General features: G+C 34.9%; 2 protein-coding genes across 2 annotated transcripts; one reads left to right on the top strand and one right to left on the bottom strand.

The window, feature by feature from the left end:
* The first annotated feature begins 7495 nt into the window (after positions 1 to 7495).
* LOC145002277 (uncharacterized) lies at positions 7496 to 9250 on the top strand. Its single transcript, XM_078961576.1, has one exon. The coding sequence runs from the start codon at positions 7496 to 7498 to the stop codon at positions 9248 to 9250; it is 1755 nt and encodes a 584-aa protein (XP_078817702.1).
* Positions 9251 to 10043: 793 nt separating this feature from the next.
* Positions 10044 to 12090, bottom strand: LOC145000761 (sugar carrier protein C-like). The gene is made up of 5 exons (XM_078960033.1): positions 11952 to 12090; positions 11547 to 11872; positions 10801 to 11430; positions 10448 to 10716; positions 10044 to 10364 (listed from the first exon to the last, which is right to left on the bottom strand). The coding sequence occupies exons 1-5, from the start codon at positions 12082 to 12084 to the stop codon at positions 10148 to 10150; spliced, it is 1575 nt and encodes a 524-aa protein (XP_078816159.1). The 5' UTR covers positions 12085 to 12090; the 3' UTR covers positions 10044 to 10147.
* Positions 12091 to 24541: the final 12451 nt, after the last annotated feature.

The following is a 24541-nucleotide window of genomic DNA, read 5'->3' on the forward strand; positions in this document are numbered from 1 at the left end:
CATGGAGAACTCTTGTTGAGCCATGGACTATGCTCTTATTCCATGCATGGCCTTGTTGTGCCATGTATGTTCTTGTTGCGACAATTTGGTGTTGTTGCTCCAATATTGATGTTCTTATGCCACACTTGAAGCCTGTTGTGCCATCCATATTCTTGTTTCTCCATCATGGCGCAAGTTGAACCAGCTTGGTCTTTGATGAGCGAATTATTCTATGAAGTCCTCTATGACGCTCAAGATTGTTCAAGGATGCTCAGAAGTTGGAATTACTTAAGGATTACACCATGTTGTGCCACCATGATGGATGTTGGGCCATTAGTGTTCATGATGTGCCACGTGTACATCATGATGCTCCAGTATGGCACAAGGTGCTCCATCATATGTGTTGCTGATGCCCATGGGTTGTATGACATGGATCGACGTTCCAGAAGATGCTGCACGATGGATTGTGATTGGTTGACACCTTTCACGGGACTATGTGCCAATAGGCTTGGCCCATTATGGTTTTAGGTTTGATCCCTCAAGTATAAATAAGGATGCATGCTAGGTCTTTTGTATCTTGAATTCTAGAGTGATAGGCGAATCTCTGTGTAATTGTACTTGTAATCTCTGTTTGAGAGCTCTGAAATAAAAGAATACTCCCCTATTTCCCATGGACATCGGTTAACCTTACCAAACCATGTAAATATTATTTCTTGTGTGCTTATGGTTTTTCTAGTTATCCGCTTTACTTCCACACACACACACACACACACACACACACACATATATATATATATATATATATATATATATATATATATATATTATTGTTGTAGTTGTAGTTGTAGTTGTAGTTGTTGTTGCTGTTGTTGTTGTTATTATTATTATTATTATTATTATTATTATTATTATTATCATTATTATTATTATTATTATTATTATTATTATTATTATTATTATTTTATATATTTGATCAACCAAAGTGTCCATCTCATTTTTAAAATAAAAATAATTAAACTAGATACTAAAAATACGGTAGTATTAACATACCAAAAAATGGGATGTCGCATATGTATTCTCTATTCGTTACTAGTGAAGATTAGACCATATAGTGCCCGTGACCTATGCAAGTAACAGTTGTTGGAAGATGGTGTCCACAGTCACAACAATTGACAATATTACTACTATCAGCAAGGTCATTTTGGTTTACACAAAAATATAGAAATAAGAAACTGATAACAGAAGAAAAATATAAGGATTTGTTGTGTTAACTATTTAAATCTTTAATTGATTAAATGAAATATGGAGATCTAGAATGTTCTAGATAAAGAAATTTGAAAGTCAGATAATTACCAAAGGTAAGGTTGCAAGGATAATTATTATGTGACCATATAATTATGCGTTAAGGTTTTAAATTCTTCCTTTTAAATAGAGTGGGTCCTAGGCTGGATATGATGACCAGCTCTCTCTAGAAAAACCCTAGAAATCGACAGCTCCCTTCCGATCTAAAAAATCTGCCCCTCGGCCTCCTAAGTGGTGTGTATGAATCAGACCAAGGTTTTGGTTTACGATGTTTTGCATGTTCATCCATGGGGTGAATTCAGATATTGTTGGTCTGCTCCTTGGTTGCTACTACGAAAGAGAGGCTCCTTGTTGGGCTCTTAGCACTCATCATTCAATCAATATCTACAAAGGGTTCAGAGACCATAAAGATATGTATTCTAGTTTCCTTCTCGTTTATTTTTAGTTGCAATTGATTGGTTAAACATGGATCTTTTTTTTGGTTTATAAGGTTAATGTTTTATTTAATATCGATGTTGTATATGGATGATATTGTTCTCACACCCTCTTGCTCATAACCCATGCAATAGATTAAAACTTCCATGGCCCATGAGTTTCCCATAACTGACCTTATTATATTGTTCTCACGACCTTATTTCATGACCCATGCAACAAATTATCACGTTCATGCGGTTTTCGTAATCGATGTTTGTCCACTTAATTAATTCCTCGGGATCTATCTTACCTGAAACACTAGCAACATATTTCTTTCTCATTAGAAATATGTGATTGAAATCTCAGAATGTACGAACATGATCATATACAACTAATCCAAGACTCTATGTGATCTTATCTCTAAGCTCTTTGCGAGATGGAAATCAGATCTCTAACTCAGCTTTGTACTATAGCCTTGTGTATGATCATATATAGCTAATCCAAGACTCTGTGTGATCTTATCCATGAATATGTGATCCATGGGGAACCGCACCTTCATGCGCTAAAACGCATCCTACCATGCATTAAAGGGTTCCTCAACCACAATCTCTAGCTATAAGCATCCTCTGACTCGCGTAATTGCCTCACTTCCCAACACTTCACATGCGGATACTATGTATTTCTTAGGGACAAAATAATATCTTAGTTGTCTTACTTCCCAAGGATTCACATCCTTGTTTCTTAAGTACAATATTATATCTTAGTCATTTTAATGACATGTTTATCAAGTTCCAACATTATATCTTAGTCATTTAAACGATAACACATTTTGTCCCAATCAAGTCGCCTCGGTATCTCTGTAGTAGTTCTTGTATGCCCCAACTTCCTAGATGTCTTCCCCCTAAGCTTCGTTACTTTTCATCCCGGAGAACTATCTGATCACAGCCTGATGGACCTCAATACAACTGTCACTGATTTCAGTGCCCCTCCCTTCAAAATTTTCAATTTCTGGTTATTAAAAGAAGGTTTTGATCAGGTGTTATATGATGTCTGGAGTCGTTTTGCAGGCTACGGTTACCCTCATTCCTATCTAGCAACCAAGTTGAGATTTCTAAATGAATAAATAAAGAATTGGAGGAACTTAGAAACACATAGGGAGAAACAAGAGATGGTCAAACTATAGGATGCAATAGCTAACATTAAGAAAATTACAGCGAACCAATGTTTATTTTCTATGGAAATTGAGACAAGGAATATGGGACTTCAAAAGATTATGGAGATGAAAGACTGGAAATAATGGATGTAAACCAAAAATGTAGGACTAAATGGCTCATTGGTGGGGATCAACGAAAAATCAAAATTATTCCATGGGTTCATAAACAACAAAAATAGAAGAAACAAACTAAATGGACTCATGATTAATAAGAGATGGACGTTAGAGGTGAATGAGATAAAACAGGAAGTATATCGATTCATTCCAGTTAAATTCAAGGAGTAATGGAAATTAAGACCTAAACTAGTTAATCCTCTTTTCCAATCCATTTCAATGATGGATGCCATCAGAATTGAAGCTCATTTTATAGATCTTGAGGTCAAAACTGCTATTTGGGATTGCAAAAGTGAGAAAGCGCTTAGACCCAATAAGTTTACATTCAAGTTCCTCAAATCTTGTTGGAATACCATCAAAGATGATGTGAAGCAATTTATATGATATTTCGAAGAGCATGGGACTTTATCTCGTGTCTGCAACTGATCATTCATCATCCTCACCCAAAAAATAAAATACCCTCTATCCCTCAATGATTACAAACCTATAAGTCTTATTGGGTTCTTGTATAAAATAATTCCCAAGATTCTTGCTTCAAGAATGAAAACGGTTATATGACGTATTATTGGAGATGTTCAATCAACATACGTTAAAGGGTGGTGTATTCTCGATAGGCCTTTGATGATCAACAAAATATGCTCATGGACAAAGCGTATGAATAAGAAACTCCTCCTAATTAAAGTAGACCTCCACAAAGCATTCAACTCGGTCAACTGGGAATACCTTGACTCCATTCTTGATCAAGTGGGTTTTTGGTAATAAATGGTGGTGTTGGATTAGAGGTTGCCTAAAATCATCCCGGGTGTCAGTCATTATCAATGGAGCACCAACAAAAGAGTTCAAAATAACTAAAGGAGTAAGACAAGGTGATCTGTTCTCACCTTTCCTTTCATCTTAGTCATGGAACGGTTAAATGTCGCTCTTAAATCTGCATGTGAAAAAGGGATCTTCAAGGGTGTCTCAATTCCTAGAGTTGGGACTATGATTTCCCACATGTATTATGTCAACGATGCACTCTTTGTTGCCGAGTGGTCTCTTTCCAACCTAAAAAATCTCGCACGTATCCTCGAATGCTTCCACGTTTCCTCTGGGCTTAAAGTGAACTTTTATAAGTCGATAGTCTTTGGGATTAGGGCAAACATAGAAACTACAAATTGGCCAAACATGTTAGGATGTAAGGAGGGAAGATTTCCCTTAAACTATATTGGTGTTCCAGTAGGATCTAACATGAATCTTGTTAATAACTGGATGCCCATCATCAAGAAATTTCATTCCAAGTTATCTGTTTGGAAGGCAAATATGCAATCATTTAGGGGTAGAGTAACACTAGTAAAATCTATGTTAGGGAATCTTCCCGCATACTTTCTTTCTTTCTTTCTTTATTTCTCTCTCTCTCTCTCTCTCTCTCTCCTTCTCCCTCTCCCTCTCCCTCCCTCTCCCTCCCTCTCTCTCTCTCTATCTCTCTCTCTTCAAAGATCCGATTGGGGTAATCGAGGAGATAGAGAAAATTAGAATGAAATTTTTATTGGATGGATATGAAGACAAATGGAAGATTCATTAAGTCTAGTGGGACAAAGTAATTGCCTAAAAAAATAATCGTAGGCTAGGGGTTGGTTCGATTCTTGCACTAAATATCGGCTTACTTGTAAAGTTGTGGTGAAGATTAAAATCAGAAAACAGTTCCTTCTGGATTCAGGTAATCATAGGAATCCACAACCTATTTGGAAAACCTTTTGATCAGCTAGCAAAAAAATAAGCGGTGGAGTGTGGAACAATATCGTGAGTATTCAGAAAGAACTAAAGAGGCAAAACTCAGATACCAAAGATTTATTCGAGCTAGTAATTAATCAAATCTGGTGACAAAATATTGTTCTACCTCGACATATGGAATGTGGCTAAAACATTGAAAACCAAATACCCCGGGCTATTTGAGTTGGATACAAGGAAAACATGTACAGTGGCAGATAGAGTAGCAGTCAACGGGAGCTGCTGGGACTGGAACGCATGATTATCCTTCCAGCTGGATTTCCATTTCAGTTGTTGCTCTTACCCGTCTTGCAAGAGGAACGGATCATTGGGGATATAAACTAGCCCCATATGGTAATACACAGTTAACTCTCTAAGATGCAAATCATCAAGCTAGCTGCCCCGACAACACCCTTAAATAAATGGCTTAGAGAAATCCCCAGTAAAGTAATTTGTTTCGTCTGCACAAGAAAGAATATCCCTTCTGGTAAATTCTACAACATGTGGTTCTTGTATTGGGAAATTGGAATGAACCAATCAGCTCCTTGTACGGTTAACAATATGGAAAACTAATCCAATATTTCGGGCTCTCATCTAATTACTTGCTAGGCGAATGTTCCGCTTTTTAATAATATATTTGCTGTGTTAAAAAAAAAAAAGAGTTCGTATCATTTTTGCATATTAACAGAATACGCCTTTTTGTTCGTGCACTTGTTAGCCAATTAAGAAGTAGAGATTGCTGTTTAAAAAAAGAACAAACACTACAAGAAATATATCCTTTAGCGGCGACACTATTAGCGGCGACTATTGGCTTTACCGGCGACTCTAGCTAGAGTCGCCGGTAAAGCCAATAGTCGCCGCTAATAGTGTCGCCGCTAAAGGGTTGTCACCCGAATCCGCACTTTCCCCCTACATTGCATCTCAACCGTTCGATGAGGTATCCAATCCAACGGGTGGGGTGCCTTATCCGGTCTAACCTAATACCGGCGACACGCATGTCGCCGCTAAAACTCTAAAAAAGTCGCCGCTAATTGTCTGCTAAAAATGACGCGGTACCCTTCCCTCTAGTTTGTCGCCGCTATTAACAGTTGTCGCCGGTATTGACCCTCGCGTCGCCGCTAAAGGTGTCGCCGCTATTGATGATCCCAGATAAAAAAAACGCACGCAGATTACAATTCCTTCTTCATTTCCCTTTCTCTTTCTGTTTGCTTCGAGTTCCTTCACCATTTTTCCGATTTCTTCTTCAATCTGCTCCTTTCAAGCAAATTTCTCCCCTCATTGTTCCAAGCAAGTGTCCCTAGGTTTGGTTAAAGCTTTGGGATCAATTTCTACCTCCATTTCTTGAAGAAAGGTAAGTTTTATTTTGATGATTTCATTTTTGTGTTGTATGAATGATAATAAATTGCTCATGTTCTTTATTTTTGGTGGTCTTGTTTTGGATTAGAAGCATTGTTCCAAGCAAGTGGTTAAAGCTTTGGGATCAATTTGTAGGTGCCTCCATTTGTTGAAGAAAGGTAAGTTTTTTTTTATGATTTCTTTTTTATTTTTTATGAATTTTGATTTGTAGCTTTATGTAGTGATTGAATGATAATAAATTGTTCATATTTTTGTTTTTGGTGGTATTGTTTTGGATTAGAAGCAAGTTATTCAATTTTTTGTTTGTGGTTATTTAATTGCAATTAGTTGTATAGCTTCAAGTTGTATTTATATGTGAAATTATGTGATAATTGTCATATGTGAAAATTGGATTGTATATTTTGTATTTGTTTGAATATATGTGAATTTGGTATATATATTCCAATGTATGTGTGTTTGATGTATATGTGGTATATTAGTAGAAGTTATATGTATTTGTTATAAGTAGAATGTTATTGTGTGTATGTGAATGTATGTATGTTTGTTGTAAATGTGATATATGATTGTGAAACTTTTGTATTTGGTATAAACAGGATATTATTATGTATATATGTGAAATTATGTGTATTTGGTTTAAATAGGATGTTATTTTGTGTGTATTTGTATTTGATGTATATGTGGTATATGTATGTAAAAGTATGTGAATTTCACCTTCTTATATATTATGTAAAACTATGTGGTTTTGGTATAAGTAGGATGCTATAATTGAAATAAAAAAAAATACATTATTTTTATAAATTGAAAAAAAAAACACAAAAAAAAACTATAAAATTGTTTAAAAACTTATATACAAAAACTAGAAAGCTTCTAGTTTTTACCCAAGCTAATTCCAAATTAATTAACCAATAAGTTATATAGTTAACTTATAATTGGAAAAAAAAACACAAAAAAAATTATAAAAATCTTTAAAAACTTATATACATTTTAATCTCGACGGTAAAAAATACAACACAACAACATAATACGTATGTAAAAGTATGTGGTTTTCTTATAAGTAGGATGCTATAATTGAAAAAAAAATACATTATTTTTATAAATTGAAAAAAAAACACAAAAAAAAACTATAAAATTGTTTAAAAACTTATATACAAAAACTAGAAAGCTTCTAGTTTTTACCCAAGCTAACTTACAAGTAATTTTAATTAAAATTAATTAAAAAAATGCATAAATAAAAATTTTTAATTTATTTTTTTCATTTCTTTATTACTTAATTTTTGTATTATTTTAGATGTAAAAAAATGTGGATTGAAAAAAAACAATGCTAATTCTGTATACTAAACTCTAAACCCAAAATTATGTTTCAGCAACATCATGTCTATTGATAAAAGCTGGACTACTAATCCATATCGAAACCATCCCGAGTTCCAAGCAGGACTCAAAGCTTTTATTGAGAAGTCGAAGTTGCACGTTGATAGTAATGGTAAAATCAGATGTGCGTGTGAAAAATGTGATAACCGTTACTTCAAGTACCCGACTGTAGTTGAACGCCATATATTTATAAATGGTTTCAGTAAGGCGTACAAAATTTGGATCTATCATGGTGAATCTTTTATTCCTCCCGTCGTCTTGCCAAGTAACGAAATGGCCGATTTAATCGATGATGTGATGTGGGAGTCGAGAGAAAATGATACCAACCTCGATGAAGGAACCTCGAATACAAGGGGTAGCGGTGTGGATGATGATTTTGCACAGTTGTTGGAAGAAATGGAAACTCAATTGTATACTGGTTGCATCTTTTCTTCCCTTGAGTTTCTAGCAAAGTTAATGCATATCAAGGTGAACAACAAATGGACTGATAGTTCATTTGATCAACTCCTTGAGCTCTTGCAATTAGCATTTCCCAAAGGCAACAAGGTTCCCCTTTCACATTATCTAGCCAAGAAGAAACTAAAGTCTATTGGCCTGGGGTATGAGTCGATACATGTGTGTAAAAACGATTGTTGTCTCTTTTGGAAAGAACATGATTCATTGCAAGTTTGTCCCGTTTGTAAAGAGAGCCGATGGATCGATAAAAACACCAAGGGTAAGAAAGTACCTCATAAGGTGTTACGGTACTTTCCTGTGACCCCTAGACTACGACGTTTATATTGTTCGAGGCACACTGCCAAAAATATGATTTGGCATAGTACCAGACGTTCAGAAGATGGTGTGATGATTCATCCTGTTGATGGGGAACATTGGCAAGATTTTGATAAAAAATACCCCGACTTCTCGAGTGAACCCCGTAACGTACGCCTAGGTCTTTCAGCTGACGGTTTCAATCCATTTGGAAACATGTGTAATCCACATAGCACATGGCCGGTCATACTCACCACATACAATCTGCCACCCTGGCTTTGTATGAAAGAGTCATCATTCATGTTGACTTTGTTGATTCCAGGACCGAAAGCTCCAGGTAAGGATATGGATGTTTTCCTTAGACCGTTGGTGGAAGAGCTTAAACATTTGTGGAACTCAGGCGTACGTATTAAAGATGCGGCGACAAACACATTCTTCACGATGAGAGCTATGTTGTTGTGGACAATAAACGATTGGCCAGCTCGTAGTAGTTTATCGGGTTGGAGTGGGCAAGGGTATAGAGCATGTGCTACTTGCAATGAAGATACTCCTTCGTACCGTGCAACAAACAAAGTCGTATACATCGGTCATCGTCGTTTCCTAGATGCTAATGATCCGTTAAGAAAGAGGTTGGACTTTAATGGGATGGAAGAGACAAGACCCGCTCCGAGACACTTTAATAATGATGACATACAAGAGCAACTAGGTCGTCTACTAACTCGTAAACCGGGTAAACATCCTGAGCATGGAGGCGGGGAGCCAAAGCGGCAAGATTATGAGTTGAACTGGTCGAAGCGAAGCATTTTCTTCGAACTAGAGTATTGGTCTTCTCTACAGTTGAAACACAACATAGATGTCATGCATGTCCAGAAAAATGTGGATGAGAGTTTGTTAGGTACTCTCCTAATGAACGATAAAAGCAAAGACACATCAAATGCACGAGTGGACTTGAGAATTCTAAACATTCGGAGAAATGAATGGTTGCAAAAAAATGGTGAACAGCAATGAGGGTATGTAAAGAATGGGTTTTATTTGCATATGTTGTCTCGTTTTGCTACTTAGTAGAATGTAAAAATTTTGTTGTTTTGCTACTCGGATAGTATGACTTTTGATATTTAATTGTATATTGGATGTTTGTTTGTAATAGGATGTTTGTTTGACACTATTATGTTTGATATTTAATAGGATGTTTGTTTTGTAATTAGCGTCGACACTATTGGTTTTGATATTTAATCGAATATTGTTATTACCGGCGACACTTTTACCTGCGATATTATCACCGGCAACACTTTTACCTGCGATATTATCACCGGCAACGAAAGTCGTTATTTAAAAAAAAAAATTGAAAACAAATTACCGGCGACACTTTTACCGACAGTTATCATTACCGGCGACACTTTTGCCGGCGACACTATTACTGGCGACATATGTCATTCCCGGCGACAACATTATTAGCGGCGACAATTGTCAGTAGCGGCGACATACTAATAGCGGCGACTATTATCTTTAGCGGCGACAAACTGATCAATAGCGACGAGTCAGTACCGGCGACGCGTCGCCGCTATTATCAGTACCGGCGACATTTGGAACTTTTACCGGCGACTTTTGTCGCCGGTAATGGCCTTTTTTCTTGTGGTGAAATTAATTTGTTGGCTAATTTAAAGTTAAAATTCAAGGGATTTAACTTGGTTTTCTTAAATACGTAACAAAAATTTTCTAATAGAACCATAAAAAAAATACTATTAACCTAATTATAAAAAGTAACGCTTGATAGCTCTTAAAAAAACAATTGATAGACCTAATATAAAACTAAGAAAAAAACTAAATTAAAACCATGAAACCCTAAAACGCTAATAACAAATTCCTAAATATAATTGTACTAAGAACTATAATCGTAAAAGCCCTCTAACTTATATTTTTCTCTTTATCTTCCTTTTCTTTATTATCACCCACCGGAGCCAGTTCTTCGTCAACCACCGGAACAAATCTTTTCCAAACCGGGTGCTCTTTCCAAACTCCGGCCATCTCTTCGATGGGAATTCCCTTTGTCTCCGGCAAATATTTGTAGATGAAACCAGTCATGATCACCACCCAGAACATAAAGAAAATAAACAACCCAAACCTGAAAATTAAACACCCATGCATGTATATTAGATATAAAAGTTAGATAATATATTGAGATATAAAATTAAAGTAAGTTATGACCTGAGGTCACACAACATCTGAAGAAAGATTTGAGCAACAAAAAAGGTAAAGATCATGTTGACGGAAACATTAACACTTTGTGCAGCTGATCGGATCTCAAGAGGGAAGATTTCACTGGGTACGAGCCAACCCAACGGACCCCATGACCATGCAAACCCTGCAATGTATATGCAAATGGCTACGACCACAAGAACAGAATACCACATTTCAAGCTCACCAGGGTTTCCTTGTAACCCAAACTTCAATGCGATTGCAACCGTAATAACCACCTATACATAAAGATCGATTAAATATTATAACCAGTTGTTCATAATCGTTACCAAAACCCTAAAATAATATGAGATTGTTATTACCTGCATTATAAACATTTGAATTCCACCCTGAATGAACAAAACCCTTCTTCCAAATTTATCGACAGTAAAGATTGAGACAAAAGTTGCTAACGTGTTAACGATGCCAGTGATTAGGGCAGAAAAGAGTGAAGCGTTATCTCCAAACCCCATTGTTTTGAATAAAACGGGGGCATAGAACATGAACACGTTCATTCCAGTGAGTTGTTGGAAAAGTGGGATGAGGATAGCGAAAGTTAACTGTGGTCTATACTTTCTACGAAGAAGATTAAACCATGGGTGTTTAATCTTTTTTGATTCCTCGCTAGCTGCAATCATATCGTTAAACTCTTCATCGACACTTTCTACACCACGGATTTTGAGTAACATTGCTTTGGCTTCTGTGACCTTTCCACGTTCGATAAGTGAGTTTGGGGTATCTGGAAGAAAAAGAGAGCCAACGATAAAGATTATGGCAGGAACAATAGCACCTCCCAAACTCAAACGCCACCCCCATCCGCCCTTGATTTGGGCAAATGCGTAGTTGACTGCGTTGGCGATTAGAATTCCGATGGTGATAGATAGTTGAAACATCATGTTGAGAGCACCACGATACTTGTAAGGAGCCATCTCGGAGAGATATAGAGGCACAGACTACAAGAACATGACGATATGATATACACATCAAGATCAAATCTTTACATAACATAAAGGAATGCGATTAAACAAAAAAAAAAAAAAAAAAAAAAAAAAAAAAAAAAAAAGATTACCTGATTAGCAAACCCGATACCAATACCAAGAAGAATACGACCGATAATAAGCATTAGAACGTTTTGAGCAAAGGCATTGAGGAGTGCTCCGGCGCAGAAAACACAGCCGCCGATAAGCATGGATATTTTCCGACCACAAGACCTGGTTATGACGGAAGCAAACCATGAAGCCACCAATGCAGCCAAGTATAACGAAGATGTGAACATGGTCAATGTGGTACTGTTGAACTTGCAGTATTGGTTGCTCGAAGCAACGAGTTTAGATTCCTTCTCGTAAACCGCTGGGAAGAATTCCTTCAAGAACGGCGACATAGATGTCACTCCACCTGAAAATTATAGACAGGATGATTAGATTTCGATCTTCTCTTAATTAAAGGATAGAAAAAGTGATGATCAGTGTTAAACCTGAAATCCCGATATCGTATCCGAAAATCAGACCACCGCAGGCCGCCACCATACATGTGATGAAAACGTTGAGTGTGAGATTTCCGGGGTAAGCTTTTCTGTTACCGGAACCGATTCCAGTACCTCCTGCCATCGTTGATGCTTATCAATGAGTAAAAGATTAAATGACAAGTTGAGGAGATTAGGAAAATTGTATTTATAGATGAATAAACCAATCCAGTATCTGTATTTCTTTTGGGTATCTTTTCCGAATATTTTGCGCTCAAATCTTATCGCAACTGGATTTGAATTACAAACCAAGCATTAAATCCATATAATAGTTATCCAGTGATCATCATATTTTTCCGTTACAAATAAACGATAGTGGGAATTAAAATGGATTTTATCTAATGATAATAAAACAACTAATCCATTATAGGCTCTTTTATTTGTAATTTTTTAAAGTTTTGTTTATTATTTATGTCCTTTAATAGAAAACTAGTATTTATTTGTTATTCTTGTTCCATGAAATATGGTTGTATTAATTTTATTATCTTTTAGTTTAAAACTTTAGCTAGTAAAGTGGATAATAGGATAAATCCGTTTAAACTTATGTTTATCAAATCGGATTTTTAAGATTAACTTTGATTTTCCTTTTTATTAACTTTTCATCGATACAATAAAAGTATAACTATTTAGTTTCATACATAATAACAGTTTTCATTTATTTAATAGTTTATTCATGGGTCATAATAATGCTCTTTATTTGATAAATAAAGAATGCATATATATATATATATATATATATATATATATATATATATATATATATATATATATATATATATATATATATATATATATATATCATGGTTGCAAAAATCGTTAATCGGTGGACTAGCGATTAGGAATTAATCGGTTAGGCGGAGATTAATCGGGAGATTAATCGAGGACTATTAATGACTAAAAAAATTATTCAAAAATTTATAAATCTAATTTTAATCCTACAAAAAAGCGATTAATCGACGATTAGGGCCGATTAGGTCTAATTAGGCCCGACTTTGACCTGCTTTAACCAAACCCGATTAGGTCTGATTAAGTCAGATCAGACCCGATTAGGTCCGATTAATTCTGAATTTAACCTGTATTGACCAAACCCGATTACAGTGACCGATTAGCAATAAATCTCATCGGTGGAGGTCCGATTAGCGATTAATCGGCCGATTAGACCGATTTCTGCAACACTGATATATATATATATATATATATATATATATATATATATATATATATATATATATATATATATATATATATATATATATATATAGCTTCATTTATAAACCTTAATTATTGTGTGAATGTGTGACCAATGAAAATTTAGAAAAACAATAAATAATTAATAAAAAAAAGTTAATTTTGGAAGTTTACATATAAATATTACCAAAAAATGAACTCATATATTTTCCTTAAATCATGGTTTCAATTACAAATTTTATATAAATTTATCCTCTTTTTAAACTATATTTGTGATCTTAAATCATCTTTACTGCTTCACGTTGTCAAGCATAGAAGTTGAATTTTGTTGATTATAATTTTTTAGGTTGGGAAAGAGCGATGACGTTTTGAATTTGATGATTTAATTCCAGAAGTTCAACGTAGACAAAAATTTTCGATAGCAAAAGTTGCATAACAAAAAAGAGAGACAACGAGAGAACAATTATTCTTCAAGAATGGAATTTAATTGTGACATGGAAAACGGGTAAATCAATCTCCACGGAAATTGACCTGAATAGTTAATTTTCAAAACAATTAATTTATTCTTCGAGAATGTTGTATATTATACAAAAAAAAAATACTATAAAGATACAGGGAAGAAGCGTATAAGTATCTTCAAAGAGATTAATTGTATTCTTCAAGCATTCTTGAAGAATGCTTGAATTCTTCAAGAATTTTTTGATTGTATACAAAGGTCGTGGTGTTACAAACCTGCAAATCTATTTTTATTCTTCAATTCTTCAATAATACTTGAATTCTTGAATTTTTCGGACCTTTATATCGATTTTTCTTAAATCCAACTTCAAGAATGCTTGTATTCTCAATAATTGAAAGTTATCATTGGCTGGAATTTCTTATACAAGTTATCTATTTTATTCTCAAAGAATGTAATCTATAAATTTGATATACATTTTGTGAGTACCGTGTAAAAGAATGGTTCAAATTCTTTAAAATGTGATATAATATATCTTTGTATTCTTAAAGAATTATATGCGAAACCAATACTCAGCGCAATTGAAATCACATTAAAATTGAATGTTGTAGATTCATTTAACATACTATATTCTTTAAAAATGTTAAGTACAATTGAAATAAATTAAAATCAAATTATAACGTAACATATATCCTTCAAATCTTTCATTCCTAATTTGTTTAAAACCATAACCTCAAATTTACTCTTCTGGAGCTCTTAATATTGAAAGAAATTAATTTTTTTCCACTTAATTATCATTATGCCATTATTGATCATAACCCTCAATTATCTTTAATCTAATGAACACAATTTAGTCATACAATCACACTATACTTACAATTTGCATTTATTCCTTATATATATTAAATAGAATGTTAGGAATAGTAAACTTATCATTTTTTTGGTAGAATTGGTCCCTGTACTTTGCTTCTCATTCTTTACCTATTTTGATATTTTTGGTCATTACAATCAATATTTTTACACTTTTTAGGAACCTTTTAATATTTAACGTTTGGCCAAAAAAATTTAACGATTTGACAACTTTGAACCATTCTCTAAAAATTTGTTAATTCGTACCCCTTTAATTCTTTAGCCGTTTTGACACTTCTGATCCTTGCAGCTAAAACTTTTACATTTTTTCATAAAAACATGAAAAAAAATGGTCTGGGGCAAAGTCCAGGCTTTTCATCCTTGCACTTTCTACGTCTGTCATATTTATCGATTCAGAAACAACATTGAAAGCTTCTGCCCCCCGTGTAGCGGCGGTAACCTTTCTAGTTGATATTAATTTCGAAAAACCAGATGTAAAATAAACCTTCGTCCTTTTAGATTTTGACCACACTATTTTATGGGGTTCATTACTAGAAATTTGATCTTTAGCTATGGAATCAGCTACAGATTCTATCATAGCTAATCAGCGACGACTCACCAAGGGATCAATGATGCAATGCACGAATATTTCGGCCAACATACTTATATAATTTTAAAGAGGTATTAACAAGGGATCATCGACTGATTGCTAATAATTTCTCGACATAAACATTTCATCGTTAATCCATCTCAAACTAAAACCTCTTAGCGAGGGAATAACGATGGATTGCTAAAAATCATAGGTCAGGCCCTCGCAAATCACTAGCAGAAAATTGACGCCTCATATTTTCATTCCACGCTTTTCTTCTTTTCTCGTTCCCTCTTTTTATTTTCATTCCCACCGATTTCTTTCACAAAGCCCTAATTTACCCTATGCTGAATCAAATCCCTCTCATATTTTCTTTGGCTTCCCTATCGATTCGTCTCCATTCATCATTGACTCATCGTTTCCTTGCCAGCGTCGTTCAGTCCTCTATTGTCTCTTCAGAACTCCTAGTATAACTGCTCAACAATCTCCACCTCAATCATAAACTCGAGAAAATTAATCTGAAGTAGTTTTCATCAACTTTCTGATAATCGAAATATTCTGGATTTGAGTACAAATTAGCATATGGATTCTTTTCTAGATTTGAACCGATATGAATTTGGTACCGTGTGTAGGTATTTGACAAGGGGCTCAAATTCAAAATGGCAACAATCATAAGTTCCAGAATTTTTGTACCTATTGTCAGTAAGTATTTGACAAGGGACTCACTTTAATTTAAAAAAAAACATTTCTCTTGTGAAAAATCTTTCAACCCCTCGATTTGAGTGCAGACACCCCCGAAGGTGTGTCCGAATCCCTCAAACCAAGGCTCTGATACCAACATGTAACATCTCAAATTTCGAGTCCAAAAATTTCATTTTTAAATAAGTAACTTATAAAATCGTTTACTGAAAACATTATCGATATCATAGAAATCCATAAAACCATAACAATCATGTTTCAAAATCATAACATCGAATAGTAATAAAATCAGAGTACAATCCCATGAATCTCAAAGTGCGAAATCCTGTGTGTATGTGTGATGCGCTGCTACCGTGCCGGCTCCTTCCCCTTCGATGAAGAGGTACTTGAAACAAAACTGAAAATTGTAAGCACGAAGCTTAGTGAGTTCCCCTATCATACCACATACCACATAACACATAACATACATATTGTCAGACAATTCTGGGATGCCTGATGTGACAACTGTCAAATTCAGGTCATTCTCGGACTCATGCATCTTTATAAAAACCATTCATGCGCAACATGTCATGGCCTAGTAGTATAAATTAGGTCAAAAATCTTGCATAAACTAGGCTCCAACTAAGATCTAGGACTAATATACTTGACTCTTACGATTCTAGTAAGTTGCTTAACTACAATAGGAAATGTTAATACCATAATTAGAATGAAACTTCAAACTTTATTACAATTGAAAAACGGTATAAAACCCTAAAAATAAATTAAAATATTCTAATTACATTTCAATATGATGGTGAATATCAAACAATGTTCCAAAAACCCTAAAGAGCCAAAAATCCAAATTTATAAACCTTAAAGCTTAAAAACTTTATAAAATTTGGCTATAAACTTCCTAATATCAAATTTTTTATTAATCAAATTATGGATTTTAATCAATGAAATGGAAAATTTTAATTATCATACATTAATAATAATTTATTAGTTAAAAACAAAGATTTTTAAATAAATCAAGAATTACATAAAGAAGAATTTTTATAAAAATTCTTGGGTTTTATAAAAATGAAGAGGGAATTTATTTAATTTGAATTTTAGGAGAGAGAGGGCCTTTAATCCACTCAAAAATCCGGCCACCCTCTCCCCATGCCTTCTCTCTTCCCCACACTTCAATCATTAAGATCTAATCCCCACTCTTCCACTTCTCTCTTCACTCTCTCTCACACTCCACCCTTCTAACACTCAAACTCTCTTTCTCTCTCTCTAACTCACGAAAATCATCAGCCAAGAACACCTCTCCACACTCAAATCTTCATCCTCCAAGACTAATCTTCAAGGTAGACACGGAAATCTTTCACTTTTCCATACTTTTCTTCTTATTTTTAAAAGGTTTTTCTTGTATTTCTCTTCCTTTTACACCATTCTTTATGAACATTCATGAACATGTTCATGAATGTCGAGTTTGATGATGATGGTGGTAGGGTTTCACCCAAGAACAACATGCATGTTGTTTAATGGTGAAATCCAAGGACCAAAACCTATGTCAAACACTAAAGTTCGGATTTTTACAAGTTTTGAAGGTTCAAACACCTTATGATTTCAAGTATTTCTTTTAAAAACATCACTATGACAAACATATGTCCATGCATGGTCTTCAAACCGTGATGCATGTGATGAACACCAAGCTAATGAGCTTGATGATCAAAGTACATTGTTAATAGTGCATGTAAACGATTTTGTCTATAAAAATATCTAAAAGTTCTTTTCAGTTCAAACCAAAATTTTTCCAAATTTCCATTAAGGTAATATGAACATCTGGAAAATATCAAGAGTTTTTATCATTTCTTTGATTTATTAAAATTATTGCAAGAAAACAACGGCATAAATCACATAAAATACTTCCAGAGGTCTATAAATACGGAATCAATTCGCGGATGACCCCTATGGTGAATAATGACCCCTAATTAAATTTCATCAATTTTTGTTGCTGTTTAATATGATTTTCGATTTTCTTTTTGTTTGGGTACAATAAATCACAAAACCACTTTAGAGAGTGTGAAAATTGTATCTAACAATTTTCGCAGCTCTAAACTGTGGTGTTAGACTCAGAAAAATATTTCGGAATTTTTCATTATGCCTTCCTATTTTTCCCAATTTTTGGTAATTATAATGGCCTAAAAATAGGAAAAATAGTTGTGATTATCCAAAATTCGTGAAATTTTACCAGAACATCATGTTGTATAGTAGGAGGTTACGTACAAATTTTGAGGATTTTTCTCTACTGTAAACTAATTTTCTCCTATTTTCTAAGGTTAAATACACTTAAATACACATAAATACCCAAAACCGGATTATACAATATGAAAACCACTTTTGGTATTTTTCCTAGATTACTTACAATGTAAATGATGTTAAAAAAAAATTGGTAATTTATTTTAACTGTTTATTATTTATTCTTCAATTAATGATTATTTAAGGGGATAAAACAATGAAAAATAGAAATACCCACTGAAAAATATCTTTTATATTTTTTCCAGCCTATTTATGTATAATAACAGTTAAATAAAAAGTTTGGGTAATTTTGGAAACTGTTTCCTATTTATTCCAATTTTTATTGGAATAAATGCTCAAAAATCATAAAATATAATCAAACAGCTTGGAAATCCATTTTTATATTTTTCCCAGCTTAGTAATGTGTAATAACAGTAAAATAAAAAGTTTGAGAATTTTTATCCTTTCAATGGTATTTTTCGTGAATTTATGTTGTTATAAAGGCTTAAAAATTTGGAAAATAGTTAACCATATCAAAAATTCAAGGAAAATTTTCTGGAAAACCTCTATTGTATTTAGAATGAAAAATAGAAGGTTTAACAATTTTTATAAACTATTTGATAATATTTTACATTTTTAGGAATGCGAAACACATTTAAATGTGTTAAAACACCCTTAAATTTATAATACTAAATCTGGAAAATTAATATACCAAAGTTGTATTAATCGCATAACTTGTAGAATTTCATCATTTCAGAAAAAGTGTAACCAATCAATATAAAATCCAATATTAGAACATAAATTGGCATTTCACTATATGTAGAGTTTAGTATATTAGCATTAGATTTCGACATGGAAACTCACTAGTGTGTGTTTGATGTCGTATGATCCCGGTATTAAGATGTTGGTGTATTCCGAGGCACCACTTGTATCTACTTGAAACATTGTGAGTATTCACGCACTCCCCTATTTTCAGTTTTTAGGTTTTTGGGGTGGAAAAGCATGTCCAGAAAAACTATTATTTGCATGTTGTATTTAAATTGATTTGTATCAAACATGATTGCTATTGTATTGCTTTGTCTCTCTATGTATGTCTATGCAACACGGAACATGAGAACTTATCGTACTAAGGCCCTTCCCTTATCTCTAACCATTAACTCTTTGAGCCAATAGTCATTATGGATAGCGCTATTAGGAATGACAACTCCTCACTCGCCCTATTGCTGGAGTGCATGATACCATATTCATCTATGGAACGATAAGCATAGATCTCGATAGGGCTTCAGTCATAGGTTTGGTTGAGACTCATTGTTTGCTCATACACATACAAACTCATTTCTCATTATAGCAATAAACTTGTATTCATTAATAGCAATCAACTTTGTTTCTCATTAAAGCAATGTACTTGTATTTACGAAAAGCCTTATTCAAGCTCGATTTTATAAACTTGTGAACTCACTAACTATTTTCATAGTTGACGCTCGTTTTACATGATTTTTCAGGAAATAATTAGTAAGTGGATATAAAGATTCATCATCATAGAGCATGTTGCATCGTGTTGAAGTTATTTATGAAGTTATCTTTGAACAATGTTATTTTGGAAAAACTTGTATTTTGTTTCTTTTGAAGCTATGGGTTGTAAACTTTTAAATACTGCTATGGTGATGTATCTTTATCTTTTGCAATGAAACCGTTATCGTTGTCATATCTTGCGTTTCCGCTTTAGCGGGGTGTGACACCTGACTTGTTGGATTAGGTGTCTAAGCCTATAACTATTTTGGTATGTACTTGACCCGATTATGAGCATGGTCATTTTGGGTTGCCTTCACTCATGCAACGTGATAGGATGACAAGAGGAGAGAGTAAAATTTATTATATGAATAATAAATTGGTAACCGAAAATGGTTTTATTAATATATATTACAAGTTTACTATATTATTTGGAAATCTAATTATTTAATTAGTATTGATTAGAAATTAATTTGGTATTAATTTGGTGATCAAAAGAGACTGAATAAATAAAAGGGACTGATATTGCAATTAAATGTTAGTTGCTAGTTGGGCTGATGGACTCCATAGAGTGGAGTGGATAAAATTTATGGGGAAGTCCATAAGATTTTGTCCAAGGGCTCTAAGGAAGGAATCCATGGGTTGCTTAGGCCTTTAGCAGGAATTATGGTTTCCTTCAGAAACCTTAGCAACCCACACAACTATATAAGGATCCCTTTACATAGGATTTTCGGCCCCATGAATACTATGAGAAACCCTAGCCGAAATCCTTCCCTCTCCAAGTCATCTTGTTGCATTGAGTGTTTGTGATTCCATTAGATGTGCAACATTTGAGGCACTAGGCTTTCAGAAGTCAAGATCAAGAAGGATTGTGATTGTTATTGCTACATAAAAATCAAGGTAAAGTTTCTAACCCTAATCATATGTGTTTTGTCTAAATTTATATGCTAGTCAATTAGGGTTTATTGCTTTGGTATTCAATGTTGTATGTTTAATTAGAAAAACCTAGATCAAAGCAATTAGGGTTTCATGAACACCATAGGAATGATGTTATGCTAATAATCCATGATGACCTACCCTTTCCGGCCATTCTGGCATGCCGTCCTACCCTGTCAAGTAGTTCTGGGGTGCCAACCTACCCATGTCAAGCAGTTATAGGGTGTTGAGCTACCCTTCAGTCCTAACAACATAACTTCGGGGACTATTTCACCCTACTACTACTACTACACATATCATAACATAGTTATACTGTCAGGCATATCTGGGGTGCCCGACCTACCCTTCGGTCCTAACAACCGAACTTAGGGACTATTCCCCTCCTACTACCTCTATCACATATAACATATCATGCTAGCACATAAACATATCAGGTAGTAGTAAACCAAAAAATTATCACAAAGACAATCATCTCAACTATAATCAACTACTAGTGGGCCGGCCTTGGTGCCTTAGACCCACTTCTACTGGAAGGTAACTCACCTCGTAAAACTGAGTGTTCAATCTCGCGGAAAGTAGTCTCTAACAGCTACTCCGATGACTCCTGACTATCATAATCACATTGGTAAAATGACCATTTTACCCCTTGGTCCAATTAGCACATTCAAAAGGCACAATGTTAGCTTATTAAGCCCAGCCCTCCTATGGCCCATCAAATACTCCCTAAGGGTCCACTAATTTCCTAATTTATGAATTGGGCCTTATCCTCCAAATGGGCCCAAAAAGTTCCATGTCCAAATATAATAATTCCAAAGGGTCCAATCTTTGCCCAATAGGCCCAATACTCTAGTTCTAGATTCCCAAGTCCAAAATTATACTTCATAGTGGGTCATAGAGCCCAAAAGTCTAGGCTCATTCTCTTAAGGCCCAAAAGTCCAATATACCCATTCTGCATGCGTACGCACGGTGTAGCTGGCACGTACGCCCAACGTACGCTAGCCTTGACCAAAACGGGGAGTTGACCCAGTACGCACGACGTACCAGGGAGTACGCCCAGCATACTGGCCAGCTTCCTTGTGACTTCATTCATGACTTAATCCAACAAACTATAGATCCAAGTCCTTTAAGACCTCCTAAACCATAAAGTCACAAACTTTATGTGCTTGCATGCATGGTTGGGGTCAAAACATGATTTTGGTCCATTTAACAAGCTTCAAGACCAACTAGCACTTGCATGGTTGTGACTTAACCATCAAGGTCCAATTTTTATAATCATAGATGCTTCTAAGAGTCCAAAAGGACAGCTCAAGCATTCTCAACATATATGCTCTGAAAACATCAACACTCAAGCATTCTCAACAGTGGAGTCTAAAGGTGACATAAAATACCCAAATAAACAAATCTAAGCATACAATAGCCAAGTATGGAACTTGATACCTTAAAAGGGTGGTGCCAATATCCTAGATCTACAAGCTCTTGGTGGATCCTTGCTTCTTCTTCAAGTTCCTTTCTTCACTTTTCACTAACACAACACACAAACACTCTCAAATGGCTTCTAAATCACAAAGGCACACAAATATGAGCTAGGGTTTTCGTGGTGGCTGGCTTTTGGTGAAGGGAGGTTGAACAAACAGGGTTAATGTTCTTTATATAGGGAGTAAAACCTAAATTTTGGGGTTTAAGGAGTTGCACACGTACGATGGGCGTACTCCTGGTACGATGGGCGTACGTGCATAGCCTCCGCATTTCATTCTCACGAGTACGCTGGGCGTACATGGCAATGTACGCCCCGCGTACGTAATTGCCTCAGACCACTTTTAAGGTCCCAAAGGTCTAGCCCAACCAAACAAATCCCATAATTTAATTAGGATTACAATATTAAATACCTAGAAATTCTCGGATGTTACAAAGTATGTCATCAACATACATTACCAGGAAGGTTAGTATACTCCCACTAGCTCTGACATATAAACAAGATTCATCTTCACTTCTAGCGAAGCTAAACTCTTTGACTTTCTCATTGAACCAAAGATTCCATCTGTGAGAAGCTTGTTTCAAGCCATAGATTGATTTCTCAAGCTTACACACTCTATTGAGATACTTCGCATTGACAAAACTCTCTGGCTGACTCATGTAAACATCCTCTGCCAGGTTCCTATTAAGGAAGGCGGCTTTGACATCCATATACCAAATTTCATAGTCATGAAACACAGCTATGGCTAGCATTGGATTTTAGATACTGGTGAGAAGGTCTCATCATAGTCAACCCTTAGGGTTTGAGTAAAGCCCTTCTCAACCAGTCGAGCCTTGAAACTGTGTACCTTTCCATCCATGTCATTCTTCTTCTTGAAGATCTATTTGCACCTAACTGTCTTATGACCTGGTGCATTGTCAACCAAATTTCAAACTTTGTTGTCATACATGGGCTTGATCTCACTGTCCATTGCCTCTTTCCACTTGGCAGCCTCAGGGCTTGTCATTGCTTCCTTGTAGTTAGAAGGTTCATACAAATTTACCAGTGTATTGTCACTGATAAACATATCACCATATGTGGTAATATGGAAACCATAAAACTCAGGTGATAGTCTAACTCTACTGGAACGCCTAAGAGGTAACGACTCGTCAGTTGATTCAACTGGAATTTCTTCTTCAGGTTGAGCCCTAACATTTTTAGAGGTTCCTTCATCGTTCGATTCTTGAATTTCTTCAAGATCAACTGAACTCCCACTATCCTCTTTTCATATGAGCCCTCTCTCGTGAAAGACTCCCCTTCATGCTATGAAGACCACGTTGTCACTAGGTCTGTAAAACAAATATCCAAAGGACTTTTATGGGTAGCTAATGAATATACATCTCTCACTTCAAGGTTCAAGCTTGTCATGAGTCTCTCGTCTAACGAAAGATTCACAACCCCAAACCTTGATATGTGCTAATGAGGGAACCTTCCCTGTCAACATCTCGTGAAGTGTTTTGACAACCTTCTTAGTTGGGACAAGATTAAGAATGCGGGCAACAGTCTCTAAGGTATACCCCTATAATGAAATTAGAAGTGAAGCTCGACTCATCATGTAATGAACCATGTCTAACTAGGTTCGATTACGCCTCTCAGCCATAACATTAAGTTCTGTTGTCCTAGGAGGTGATAATTGTGAAACTATTCCACATTCCTAGAGGTGATCTTGGAAATAGATACTAAGATATTCAATGCCTCTATAGAATCTAAGCATCTTGATAATCCTGCCTAATTGATTCTCAACTTCTTGTTTGAACTCTTTGAACTTTTCAAAGGTTTTTTACTTATGATTGATAAAGTAGATATAGCCATATCTGCTATAATTGTAAGTAAAAGTCACACAGAATCGATTTTCATTCCTTGTGGTGGATCTGAAGGGCCCACACACTTCTGTGTGTATGAGATTGAACAAACCCTCACCTCTTTCATGAGAACCAGTGAAAGGTGATTTCGTCATCTTTCCTAGTAAACAAAACTCGCATGTATCATCTGAACTTAAGTAGAATGATTCCAAAACTCCATCCTTTTGGAGTTAGGTGATGCATATCTTGTTAACATGTCCAAGATGACAGTGCCACAAGCATGCTTTGTCTATACCATTAGACGAATCAATTTGAAATACATTATTACCTAAATTGTCTACACACATCACAGTTTCTAACACACCATCACAAGTTAAAGCTTCAAAATAAAAATAAAAACACCATTTTTATAAGAAGAAATTGAACCATTCTCATCATTTAAAGAATATCTAAAACCTTGTCTGAACAATGCGTGAAAAGAAATAATGTTTTATGTTATTTCTAATGAGTAGCAACAATTAATCAAATCTAAACTAACACCATTACTAAGCACTAAGTTATAAACTCCAATCTTGGTAACAGGTGAAGATCTCCTATTGCCCATGATCAAGTTCATCGTTCCTTGCTCCACATCCTAACTTCTTTTTTAGTCCCTACAAAATCAGAAAAAATGTGAAAACCACATCCTGTATCAAGGACCTAAGAATGAGAATATGATGAGTTTTTAGATAAGATAGT

This window comes from Lactuca saligna, chromosome 6, assembly GCF_052625555.1.
Source record: "Lactuca saligna cultivar CGN05327 chromosome 6, ASM5262555v1, whole genome shotgun sequence".
Classification (NCBI taxonomy): domain Eukaryota; kingdom Viridiplantae; phylum Streptophyta; class Magnoliopsida; order Asterales; family Asteraceae; genus Lactuca; species Lactuca saligna.